The 13,176-nt window shown below is 49.3% G+C and overlaps 1 protein-coding gene and 1 long non-coding RNA gene across 14 annotated transcripts in view; one reads left to right on the plus strand and one right to left on the minus strand.

Annotated features, from left to right (window-relative positions):
* LOC129033025 (uncharacterized) overlaps window positions 1-13,176 on the plus strand; it is a 76,240-nt gene that overhangs the window by 46,958 nt on the left and 16,106 nt on the right. The window contains exon 6 of one of the 2 annotated variants that reach the window (XR_008501506.2): window positions 11,809-13,086. The exons of the other annotated variant lie outside the window; for it this stretch is intronic. This is a non-coding gene — a long non-coding RNA (uncharacterized LOC129033025). Of the gene's footprint in view, window positions 1-11,808; window positions 13,087-13,176 lie in introns of those variants that run through there. 2 annotated transcript variants of the gene reach the window in all.
* The window catches only part of MYLK (myosin light chain kinase), a 280,357-nt gene that overhangs the window by 20,429 nt on the left and 246,752 nt on the right, over window positions 1-13,176 (minus strand). For all 12 annotated transcript variants that reach the window (XM_063661671.1, XM_063661677.1, XM_063661676.1 and 9 more), the window contains 2 exons: window positions 7,626-7,843; window positions 5,422-5,545 (listed from right to left, as the gene is read on the minus strand). In XM_063661671.1, coding sequence (XP_063517741.1) covers window positions 5,422-5,545; window positions 7,626-7,843 — 342 coding nt within the window. The remainder of the gene's footprint in view (window positions 1-5,421; window positions 5,546-7,625; window positions 7,844-13,176) is intronic.

Genomic DNA, 13,176 nt, shown 5'->3' on the forward strand with positions numbered 1-13,176 from the left:
TAATACATACACAGCATGTTGACAAAGAGGGTGTTTGAATTTTCAGTAATGCTGTTGCTGGGTGGTGGGGTTTTACAGGATTTTTAAAAACCTTTTTGGGGAACTTTTTCTTTATTGCCAGAATTTGCATAAGGGATCATGTCTTTTAATTTTTTTTTTTTTTTTGAGATGGGTCTTGTTCTATTGCCCGGGTTGGAGTGCAGTAGTGCGATCTCAGCTCACCGAACCTCTGGCTCAAGCAATCCTTCCACCTCAGTCTCCTGAGTAGCTGGAACCACAGGTGCGTGCCAACACACTTGGCTAATTTTTTGTATTTTGGTAGAGATGGGGTTTCACCATGTTGCCCAGGCTAGTCTCAAATTCCTGAGCTTAGGCAATCCTCCCACCTCTGCCTCCCAAAGTGCATTACAGGCATGAGCTACTGTGCCCACCCTTGTCTTTTTATTTAGATAATAATAATAATAATTATTATTATTATTATTTTATTTTTTTTGAGACAGAGCCTCGCTCTGTCACCCAGGCTGGAATACAGTGGCATGATCATGGCTCACTGCAGCCTCAACCTCCCCAGGCTCAGGTGACCCTCCCACCTAAGCCACCCAAGTAGCAGGGACCACAGGCGCACACCACCATGCCCAGCTACCTTATGTATTTCTTGCAGAGATGGGGTTTTGCCATGTTGCCCAGGCTGGTCTCAAACTCCTGGGCTCAGGCCATCCACTCACCTTGGCCTCCCAAAGGGCTGGGAGTATAGGCATGAGCCACTGCGCCCAGCTAGATAACAGTAATTATTTGTTAAAAAAATCAACCGGTCAACAAATAATGTTAGCATTAAAACACCTCTTTATCTCCCTGGTCTTATCTAGTTTTTAACTAATGGATTGATCTGTTTTTCACAAAATTGTAATCAGTCTGGGCAAGTCCTTGGATGCTTTACTTTTTCTTCACTGGATGTATCAAGTACAGCCAGACTCTACATGTTGATTTTTAATGGTCAAATATTAGTCTTTGTGCTGATGAAACACAATGGTCATGAATGCAGGGCATTCTGATTTCTTAATTCTCAGCTCAATGCAAAAGAAATTTCCCAAGGGAATCTGATGTGGAGGCCTGTTTGGCTGTGGGGGCAGAAGGTTAGGAGAGCAGAGGGTGCAGAAATGCCTCTTGGACTACACTTTCTGTGTGTGTGTGTGCATGTATGTGTGTGTGTTTTAAGAAATGGGGGTCTCGCTATATCAGCCAGGCTGGTCTTGAACTCCTGACCTCAAGTGATCCTCCCATCATAGCCCCCTGAGTGGCTGGGACCACAGGTGCACACTACTGCACCTGGCTTCTGTGTTGTTTCAAGCAGCAGACAGATGCCCCGACTGTACCAGTGGCCAGCTAAGGGGACCACACATCTGCTAATGGAACTACTGACTGCTAGGAAGGGGTTAGTCTTTTATCCATATTAGCCATCTGATACTCTGGTGGGAGAGCTGAGAGGGCTGAGTAGGTCCACAGGAAGAGCTGTGCATCATTTTGTGGACTGGCCGAGGAAGCAGCGACCTGGGGTTTAGTTGTGTTAGTAAAAGTTGAAGGTGGTGGCTGGGCTTGGGGAGGGAACAGGGATCCTAGGGCTGGAATCAGAGCGTATTTCCAGGCTCAGCAGCAGAGAGGGCAGCGGCAGTCCCAGGTCGGGAAGGCAGAGGTTACTGGATCTTGCTGAGGAGCCCTGCAGTCAGACCCCGGTCTGAGGACGCCCCCGATGCCCCGGCACTGTGACCGCTCCTCAGCTGACTGGGCAGCTGTCACCAGAAGAGCTGACCTGCCTCCCCGCCATACACACCTCTCCTCCCTCCTGGCATCTCCCGACCACACACCAGGGTGGGGAGGGACAGCTGACAGCTGTCTGCACCACGGTGGGTGTTGGACAAACAAGCATGAATGGGAAGGCTGTGCTGCTGGGCCTGGTCAGGAAGAGGCAGGAGGAGGAAGCAGAGCAGCCACTGCTGGTTCACTCTGGCTTGAGGGAGGCTGGGAGAGAAGGCATTGTGGAGTAGGGTGAGGGAACGGCTTGGAGAAGAGCTGTTGTGGCCTCCCCACAGGCAGCAAGGGAGTACCAAGTCCAGGAAGTAGGGGAGGGAGACAGCAGCAGGAGGAGGGCTCTTAAACGGAGATGGGCTTAGGATTTCTTCCGTATGGAAGTGTGGCCTCCAGCTCTCTGGTATTCTCGCTTCTTGCCAGAAACCACATGGCTATTGCTAACTTCAGAAGGTCTCTAGGTACTCACACAACCTACTATCTCCTTTCAGGATCCAGGGTAAGAGTGTGGGGGCTCCACGACCCCATCCTGCTCCTTCCCTATAAGGCCAGGAACTGCCCTGATGGCTGGGCTGGGTGGGAGAGAGTAAAGTCACATCGTCCTATGGTGACACGGTCTGTTGCCTTCCCTTCCAACTCCCTGGCCTCTCCATCTCTCACTGGCCCCAGAAAGGAGAACAGGAGGGGCTCTCTGGAACAAAGGTAGAAGTCGCCCTGACAGGGACTGCCTGACAGATGACTAGGCTCCAAAGAGAGGGATAGAGTGGGCCAGAGGATGCCATGAGGGCCACCAGAGAGCCTCTTTTGGGTGCTCTCAGCAGTGGCTCCAGAGTTCTGCATAGCAGGCGCTTAAAGGAAACCATCTCCTTGGCACCAATGTTTGTTTTCAGCACCACTCTCTGCTGAGAGCCCTGGCTTGGGAGGGGAACTCCCTGACTTCCATCCATGCTGAGAGAGCCAGCCTGGAAAAGCCCCAGAGGGCAGTGGCTCACAGTGGGGGTCCAGGAGCTAAGATGTGGCACAGGATTGATCCAGGCTGAGTCTGTGCCACCTGGCCTGGGTCCTTGCCACACACACCCCTCCTCCCTCCTGACACCCTTCTGCCCAAGCACCGGCAGCATCAAAACTATCTTCTCCCCATTTCCAAAACTCTGCCCTAGTTCTTGGTCTTTGCTTTAAAAGTAATCTGGTAAACAAGGTAGCATAGTGCCCAAATTACTATGTTCCTCCACCTAAAAGAACTCTCATTTGACAATAAAGTGCCCTATAACCCAGTTATTCTAGTTCTAGATTATATATCCAACAGAAATGTACAAATATATTCACTGAAACACGTGAACCAGAATGCTTCCAATGGCCAAACTGGAACCCACTCAAAAGCCTATCAAAGCAGAACGGATAAATTAACTGGATTATATTCACACAATGGGATACTACATAACACTGAGAATAAACAGTCTACAATGACACATAGTACTATGAATGAATCTCGCAAACGATGTCAAGCAAAAAAAGCCAGACACTTCTTTCTGTATGATTTCATTGACATTAGCCATGAGGATAACGGTAACCTCTAGGGGTTGGTAACAGCGAGGGGTGCCAGAGGGCTGTGGGGGCCTGGCAGTGCTTGGTTTCTTGATCCGGGTAGAGGTTACACCGGTGAAAACTTAGTGAGCAGTCTAGTCACTGCTCTGTTACTAACCAGTAAAGAAACCAACTGTCCTGGTTTGCCTGAGACTGTTCCCATGTTAGCACCAAAAGTCCTGTATCCTGGCAGACTGGGACGACTGGTCCCCTGGCCCGACTGTGGGAAGTGGGCAGCCACATGGGCTTCCTTGGCCCCTGTCACCTCAACGCCACATGAAGATGGAATCCCTGCCATGACCCACTCTTGGGTTTGTTCTGAGGATCAAACAAGGTCCTATGTGAAAATCTGTAGCTGCAGAAGATCCTGACGCCATGGCAGTGGGAAAACCCACTGAAGAATAAACAGCAAGGCAAGTCTCCATGACGGCTGGAGGGGGACCCTGGGACCAAGCCAGCCCACAGGGCAGCTGGGGCTGAACAGAGAGAGCTGACCAAGGACTGCTTCTCAAGGGTCTGGTGTTTTTCCCAGGGCCAGAGGTTAGCACTGCCCAGGCCTGGGGCCGCCCTGAAAGGGGCAGGCTGGCCCTGCCCCCTACCCTGCTGTTCCTTACTTATCTAGGGAGCCAGGAGTCAAGCTCCAGTCCAGCTGCTGTCTTGTCAGTGCTCCTTCTCCAAGAGGGGGCGGGGCAGGGAGACAGGCAGGGAAATGTACACCTGGCCCATGGTTTTTCTGCTGATCTGGGGAAGGCTGTGGTGGTGGGGCTAATCCCAGGCAGGAAACAGGATAACTGTCTGGGCTACAATGCCTGTGGCACAGGTTCCACTGAGGGGACTGTCCTAACAGGCCACAGTGAGTAAAGCTCCTGAGCATGTGAAAAAGTCACATTGCACAAAAGTCACCCCACTTCTGCTAAAGTTTTTGTAACACTGGTTTCTAAACCTGGCTGTGCAAATCGCCCAGAACCTTCTCTCACACTGGAGTCTGAAGGCCCCAGGGGTCTAAGAAAGTATTCACAGAGGTCTTCCTCATTTTCTATGAAAATGGTAAATTTTTCCTTTTGTTTTGACAGTAAAAACATTATCAAATGAAAGCATACGCATCTGCATCTTTGGGGACACCATCCCATAACTGCATGTGGCCACACAGGTTCAGGGGCTGCCACACAAGTTCTGCGGCTAATGACTGTCCGCACCCTGGGGCTTCAGGGACTAAAGCAGCCAGACCCCACCGAGAGAGTGTTCTCAAGCCTTGTTACTCAGAGCGCAGTCGTTGAACCAGCACATTCGCAAACCTAGAGCCTGTTAGAAATGTGGCTTTCCAGGTCACCCAGACCTGAACAAAAACCCTGCAATGTAAGTAGCCGCCTAGGTGAGTCAGGCATGCTAATGTTTGTGAAGCGCCGGCCTAGATGGCTGGCCTCCCCTCTCCTGCATTATTGTTCATTGAAATGGCTTTGGATTTCCCACCTGATTTTTCAGTTCTAATTACTGTGTTACTTTCTTTTATCTGTTAGTCCCATTGAAGGCTCGATCATCAATAGTGTTTATTAATTCATCCATATACTAGACTCAGAGATGAGGCTGGTAGTTGGGGTCCCCATGCCATGGGGATGGAGTGCTATGCCCTGAAGACAATGAGGATGCCCAGAGATTCGGCCCTGGCCTCCTGCCCTCCTTCTTTGTGGACCCACACAAGTGAGGTTTTATTACTTGGTGCCAGCCACATTTCCCACCCTCCTGACCAAAGGCCCCAGGCTGGCCAGCCTTGGGGATGGTGAGCGCCCAGAATGGGGATCTTGGCATGTGTAGCTACATGATGCTACAGAATATGCATGCTACTGACTTCCTGGGAGCCCAGGAGCAGGGTGGGCTGCCAGGGATGGGAGGGGAGCCTGCCACCTTCCTGACTCTGGGGTGGCTCCCCATCATGACAACGGCAGGGCAGCCTGGGGACCCTCCTGTGGAACCCTCAGCCCCCACCCACCGGTCCACCAAGTGGTCCACCGGTCCACCAAGTGCCCCGGGACTCACAGGATGTAGCAGATGACCCCGATGCTCCACATGTCTGTGGCGTAGCCGATGGGCTCATAGTTGATCACTTCAGGAGCCACAAACTCCGGGGTGCCAAAGAGGACCTTCAGAGACCCCGCGTTCTCTGAAACCAGGATGGAGAGGGATGAATTGCCAGCACATCATGGAGCCAGCTTGAGGCCAGCAGCTGCCCAAATCTGTGTGTTGACCCCAACCTGGGAGGGGCCAGACACAGGCTTCGGCACAGAGAACAGGCACAGAGACATCTGACCTCTTTGTTAAACAGGTGTGTCAACACGCCAGTGAAACCAACAAACTGCACACTCACCTCAAATGTCCTGTGCAGGGTGGGCAGGGGGAGAAGAGGCCGTTAAAGCACCCGCCCCTGAATGGTCTTTTTGTGAGTCTGTCTCTCTCATGAGTTAGTTCCCCTAGGCAGGGACTGTGACTTATGCTTAATAATAATCTCTAGCATTCACTATGTCCTATGTACCCCACCGGCAGCTTTATAAGGGTTCTTACCCACCCTAAGGGGTAGGCATAATGCCCGCGCTACTGAGGACGTGAGTGAGGCCCAGGGAAGTGCAGTGATTTCCCCACCCGGTTAACAAGTGGTGGTCAGGACTCAAGCGCAGGTAGTCTAACTCCTGAGCCATGCTTACCACCGCTCCTCCCTCCTGCCTCTCCTACTCCTCACACAGCTTCATGGCTGTCCTCCAGGAGCTGCTGGGAGGGTAGTCGGGAGAGGCTTCAACCCCAGGGTGGTACCTTTTGGCCATAAAGGACCAGAGATGCCTGTTAATATGTGCAAAAGGCAGGTACCTGTGGGCTATATCTGGTCTTGCTTAACTTCACAGAGCTCACAGCAAATGTTCTAAAACAAAGCATTTAACAGCCCTCAGATGTGAAAGCTCTGCTCCAATTCCTGCCTCTCAGCCCTTTCTGCTACATTTTAGCCACTTCTCAGTTCTCTGGTCCTTGATGGACACGGTTGTTCCCACAATATCCCTCACCAGTGGAACCTGGACATTGTGTTCCCTGGGCTCTGACAGTGCTGACTCGTGAGGACAGCAGCCTCTCTATTCGTTTAATTTATTGATGGTCACTGTTCAAAGGCAGGCCCTGTACGCCAGACACTGCCCCTCCTGTCCTGTTAGCAGGAGTGAGCAGAGCGGGCACACGCGCCCAGTGCCGAGGCAGGTTTCTCACCTGACTGCGCTGACCACCAGACCAGTCATGGTCTATCGGAACCTCGCCCCCCGTTGCCCCTTTCCTCTTTATGACCAACACAGCCTCAGCCAGCACTGAGCGTCCTGGGAGATGTTTATTGGTCCCTCCTTTCTACTCCCCGCAGGGTGGTGAAATAAAGTCAGCTCACCCCAGCCCTAGGGCTCCTTGCTAGCAGGGCAGTGGCTGAGAAGGGAGGATGAAGCTGTTTCCTCAATCACTGGGACATCAAAGGGCTGCAGAGGCAGGCTGGATGCAGGCGGAATGTGAGCCAGGCAGGCACCTACCAAAGGGCTTTCAGGGCTGGCCTTGAGACCCTGACCGCCTCCCCTCTGTGACCTCTCTCCTGGCTAGCACAAGAATCAGAGGTGCTGCAGAGCACCCTGAGCAAGGTCTGGGGTCCTTGTTCCAATCCCAGCACATCCCCTGGCTCACAGTGGGACCTCCTGGGCAAAGCTATTGTAAACCTTTGTTTCCTAGTCTACAAGTTGGGGCTCATAAAATCTACCCTGCTCACCTCATGGTGAGAATCATAGGGATTATTTTTTATGTGAAAGTGCTCTAGAGACTGTACAGTATGATGCAGATGTGCAGAGCCACCATCACCAAAATGACTTTTGCTGCTAATGGCACCAGAGTGAAAAACAAAAGGGGATAATCATCATCATATATACAGCTAACACCTAAGCAGTCTCACTATGTGCAAGGCACTCTTCCCATCCCTTTACCTATATTAACACATTTGATCCTCCTAACAAATCTGTGAGTTAGGTCCTACTATGATCCCACTTTTCTGATGGGGAATTTGAGGCTTACTGTCACATCTAGTATGTGGTAGGGGTAGGATTCGAACCTGAGAAGTCTTCATGGTCTCGGATTTAACCCCAATACTGTATGTTTCCTCTCACACTCAGTGTGAGAGGAAACGGCCACTGCAATATACACTGGTGTCCATGGGAGAGGCAGATGAGCCTTACCCAGCCTCCTGGCCAGACCAAAGTCGATGAGCTTGATCCTGGTGCCCGTCTTGTTGACACACATGATGTTCTCCGGCTTGAGGTCCAGGTGCACGATGCCCTGCTTGTGGATGTACTCCACCCCCTCTGAGATCTGCCGCATGTACTTGATGCACTCGCGCTCCGTCAGCTCAAAGTCCTCGTCAATGATGCGCTCAAACAGCTCACCTCCTGACACGCTGCGGAAACATGTGTACGGGGTGGTCAGGCCACAAGCTCATGGAGGCCAGGCTGGCAGGGAGTCTGGCCAGGGTAGGCTGGGGGTAGGAGAAACTGGCAGGAAAGCCCAGGGAATGGGGGTGATGGGCAATTCCTGAATCCCCACCCTCCAACATGGGAGAAGGGTCAGGGCCTCCTGGTTTCCCGTCAGGGAACCCTGCCCTGCACCCTCTAAGCTGCTGGGGACTCAGGGAAGCATCTACACTAGGCAGTTTCAGAGGTGGGTGTGAACACAGAGATCCAGACATGATCTTCTTAGCAAAAACAGTGCCCTCTAAACAGTCTCTTTCCCTCAAATGACCACACATGCCTAAGGGAACATTCTTGTACCCTAGCCGTGTCTTTTAGTCACAGGGAACTCAAGTTCAAAATACTCACAGTTCCCACAAGCATTTGTTCTGCATAGCCAGGAATGGAAAAATATCTTCAATCTTCAATAATGAGCCTCAGCAAATTTTCCAAAATTAGTTGGCTTTAACTCATTATACCTACAGCTGTGGCAGATTTGCTTACTCTGGCCAGGCCTATAGTATTCGTTTACTCCCTGGAGTCATAATTAACTGGTCTCCCTTGGACCCCTTCCTTACCCCAGCTGTGTAATCCTTTCTACCTGGATAGGCTTTGGATCCTGGCTATTTCTAGTGAACTTTGCTTCTGCAGCCACAGGCATGCATGCTCTGCTAGGGACTGCCCCCGGGGTCTCAGCCATCAGCATATTGCCCTTCAGTGCAAATGCATGGCCCCGCCAGCTGAGTTGCACGAGTCCTCTCTGTTCCCCTGTCCTAGCCCTCTGACCCACCTTTCTTGGTCTCTGCTTAGCAAGTTTAAAGCATCTCTCTGGTAACTTATGCAGCACCCAGATATCAGTAAGCTTGCTTTTCTGTTTTTCTTTTTCAATTTTTTTTTTTTTTTTGGTAGAGACAAGGAGTTCAAAGTTATGTTGAGCTATGATCACACAAGCCTGGGTGACAGAGCAAGACCCTGTCTCAAAAGCGAAAGAAAGGAAAGGAAGGAGGAGGGGAGGGGAGCCCAAGCTGGTCTGGAACTCCTGGTCTCCAGCGATTATCCCACCTCAGCCTCCCAAAGTGCTGGGATTACAGGCATAAGCCATCATGCCTGGCCTATAACCAACCAACCTACCTATCTTCCTTCCTTCCTTCCTTCCTTCCATCCTGCCTTCCATCCTGTCTGCCTCCCTCCCTCCCTCCCTCCCTTCCCTCCCTTGCCTCCCTCCTTCCCTCCTTCTCCCCTCCCCTCCCCTCCTCCTTCCTTTCCTTTCTTTCGCTTTTGAGACAGGGTCTTGCTCTGTCATCCAGGCTTGAGTGCAGTTCTGTGATCATAGTTCAACATAAATTTGAACTCCTGGGCTCAAGCGATACTCTTGCCTCAGCGTCCCAAGTAGCTAGGACTACAGGTATGTGCCACCGCACCTGGCTAATTTTTTTAATGTTTTGTAGAGACAGGGTCTCTCTCTGTCACCTAGTCATAAGCTCATGTTTCTGCAGTGGCCTGTAGGTCCACCAGTTGAACAAGGCCGGGTGGGTTCTGGACCTGTCCTCTTGCAAGGTTATTTCCTCTCCTACAGAGAGTCCTCACGAAGAGGAAAGGAGCTGAGTTTGAATCCTGCTGCTGCCTTTTATGAGCTGTGTGACATTGGGCAAGTTGCTTAACCTTTCTGAGTCCCAGTTTCCTTATCTATCCCTGCCTCATAGAGTTTTTAGGAATGTAAGAGGCTTTGTAAAGTATCATGCCTAACACACAGAAGGTGCTCAACACTTATTACTTATCGTTTGATAAGCAGTGGTGGGCTAGGTGGATCTTGTCACTGACCCCTGCAGGAGACAGACAGGGATGCACTGTGGGGCCCAGCATACCACAGCCTCTGCCACGTGACACACACACTCCTGGAAGGGCTGAACTGGAGAAGGTCAGTCTGTGACAGTGACAGCTGGAGGGAGCTAGAACTCACACTTTAAAACCCATCTGAGAAGAAGGTCCCCAAATGGCCAGCAGGTGGCGCTCTTGTCCTTATGCCCTCCATTTCTATTGCTCTCTACCAAGTCAAACTCTCATCTGTATTCTTAGGTCTCAGCCAGTTCTTAACATCTCTGTGCTTCATTTTCCTCATCTGTAAGATGCAGATGAAAAACAGCCTCACCTCAAAGGGTGGCTCCAAAGACTAAATGAGTCAACACAGGTAAAGTGCTTGGAAGTGTCTGGCACACAGTCAATGCTCAATATTAATGATCAATTTTCTATGTAAAGTATCACTTGGGGCTCTTATTAAAAATACAAATTCCCAAGCTCTTCCTCTGGAGATTCTGATTTAGAAAGTCTTGGGAGAGATCTGAGGATCTATACTTGTAATAATTACTCCAGGTCATCCTTATGATCAGACAAATTTGAGAAATACTGGCTTACTCAACTACCACTCCTGGGAGGCCAGCTTGAAATCACGCACTCCGAAAACGTCACTCCCCATTTCTTCACATGGAATGATCCTTCCCTCACTGGGCATCCATGGCCTTATGTCCACAGCCTTGTCTCTGCACTTTCCATGGCCTTATGTCCATGGCCTCGTCTCTGCACTTTCTGTATCAAGTTGGCTTTGCCTTGAAGTTCTGAACACATGACAGGTGGCAAGCTCATCTCTAGACCCTTATTTGCCTCCGACTATATCTGGCACAGACAAGGTGCTCCAAAATGTTTACATTTAAATTTTAAGTATTCTGAAAAAGCAAGCAACCATTGTTTTCAATGCCCTTGGGAACGTCTGAGGCAACGAGTGGTGGGAATCTGCGCCATGGAGATAATTCCTGCTGCATTTCTGGAGGAAACCCATTCAATATAAATTCAAATAGGTTCAATCCTATTCAGACATACTTATTATATTTTGAAAACTGTTCCTATGGTTCAACTTTCTAAGATGGAAGGGGTTAAACAGGCAGGATTAATGGTTCTGTGGGTTTCTCTTCAAAATACTCAATGCTATGGGTGGAAAATATTGGTTTGATAGAGAGAAACTGCCACCCACAGAAATGGGATAATGCCAAGGGCCAAGATTAGACTTAATAAATTAATGGTGAGTGAGTGAATGACTAAATAAATAAGTGATCCCTATCTTAAGGAATCAGATTCATCCCCCAAACCCTAGACCTTGGCTAGCCCTCATAGGAAGCAAGAAGGAATGGTGCTATCAGGGGACTTGAGACCCTCTGCTCCTTGCCCTATGGCAGCCAGCTGGAACATTCTTTGATAAATTTTGCTAATAGTAGCACAAACATGAGATGAGCCATGGATGACACAGCTTAAACTTCACATTATCTTCAATGCTCAGGGTCCCACCACCACCTGGAATGTCCAAAGCACTTCCAAAAGGACAAGCCCAAGTAGGCCAGGGGCCTGAAGGAACCGCTGTGTCAGACCAACTGCTATATGGTGGGGGCTCATCCAGTAATCAGAAGTCAGAAAGGCTGAAGACACATTCATTACTATTTCCCACTAGACCTGAGGCAACTGAACTTAAGGCTGGGACCCTGGAATATATTTCCATTGCCAGGCATCATCCTTCTTTTTTCTATCGCCAGGCATCATCCTTCTTTTAATCTCAGTTTCTCCATCCAACAAGGTTAGCACACTGCACTGGTGAAAATCATCCTTTCCCTTCTCAGTGGTCAAATCTCAGAGTGTTTAAGCCGGAAAGGATGGCTAGGAAAGTATGTATAGATGGAATATGAACCTGTTCCCTTAGTTCTTACCAAGTTCCTACTCTTGGCGACCTGACCAAGGTCCCAAGTGCAGGCAAATCTTCTGGTGTCTGGGCATGGAAGACCTGCTGCTGTCCACAGGGGAGGCATGGGGTGGAGGGATGAAAGCCAGACCAGCTGAAGCTTTCTTACATTTTCTCTTTGCTTTTTCCATCCAGCTTGCCAACTCCCAATTCCAAGCTAAGTATGGTATTCTGCCCACTGGTGCTGCTGCCTGGCCTTCCCCAGGCCCTGTGACTCCTGCCCTCCCTGCACCCTCTCAAGAACTTGCTCAAGGTTTAACTTCTAAAGATAAGACATTTCTTCACATGTCCTCACATGCCCACAACTGCCTGGACTAAGCAACCTGTTCTGGAATAAATGTGAAAAGATGCAGCCCACGGGGCTATTGTGAGGGTATAAAGAATGAGGCCACAGACGTGGGCTACGTATTTCCTGAAAATGGGGAGGAACATTTGAATTTGGGGCTGAATGTAGATTGTAAGATACGAATGGAAATTCTTCACCGCATCTTTTATGGTTCCATGACATAGTAGAATCTTATAACCAAAAGGGGCATCTTGAGATTGACTGTTCTAATCCAAGTACTTCTTCGTGCTGGTAGGATTTGACAGTTGCAAAATCATGACTCAATAGTAGCAGAAACTGAAGCCAGGCTTCCTGAATACTAGGGAGGATTTGTTCCACAACACCTTGTTGGAAGTTAAATGCTCAAAAAGTCCTTTTAAGTGGAAAAAAATACAGGATACAAAAGAAGTCAATGTATCATACTACTAGCAATAACTCCCCATTATAGAGCACTGTGCCCTATATGCATTATTGCATTGAATCCCACAGCGTTCATGAGGTGGGCGTCGTATCTACATTTATGGATAATAAAACTAAGGATTGGTACAATAGAATAACTTACTCAAGGTCAAATAACAAGTTAGAAGCAGAGCTGGGATTTGAAGTAAGGTTCATCCGACTCAAGCCTACACTCGTAACTACTATTGCCTTTCCTAAGGAACACATATGGAAAGGAAATGCTTGTGTGCCAGAATGTTAATGACATGAGGGGAGAGAAAAGACTAATATTCCACTCATATATACAGCTTGGGGATGTCTTACTGGCCTCGACTTTCCTGGGAAAGAATTTCAAGATGCTGATAGAGCCCTCACCAAGGACAGAGACCCCCGAAGTTCAGGATGAGCATTTCAAGGATGTTGAAAGCAATTTCACAATATCTCTAAAGATTTCAAATGTGCATACCCTTTAATCCAGCTCTCCCTCACTTCTGGGAGTTTATCCTATAGATATTCACAGGCATGAGTGAAAAGATGTGTGTACAAGGTTACAAACGATGCTTGTTTGTAAAAGCAAAAGGCTGGAAACCACTCAATCTCTTATCAAAAGAAGGCTGCTTAAATAAATTGTGATTTTCTATACAACAAAACCCCATAGAGCTGTGAGAATGAGGAAGCTCACTAGGTAGTGAGATGGGTCTAACTCCCATACCAATTTGCTGAAAAAGCAAAGTAGGTTG

The sequence above is a fragment of the Pongo pygmaeus genome, chromosome 2, assembly GCF_028885625.2.
Source record: "Pongo pygmaeus isolate AG05252 chromosome 2, NHGRI_mPonPyg2-v2.0_pri, whole genome shotgun sequence".
Classification (NCBI taxonomy): domain Eukaryota; kingdom Metazoa; phylum Chordata; class Mammalia; order Primates; family Hominidae; genus Pongo; species Pongo pygmaeus.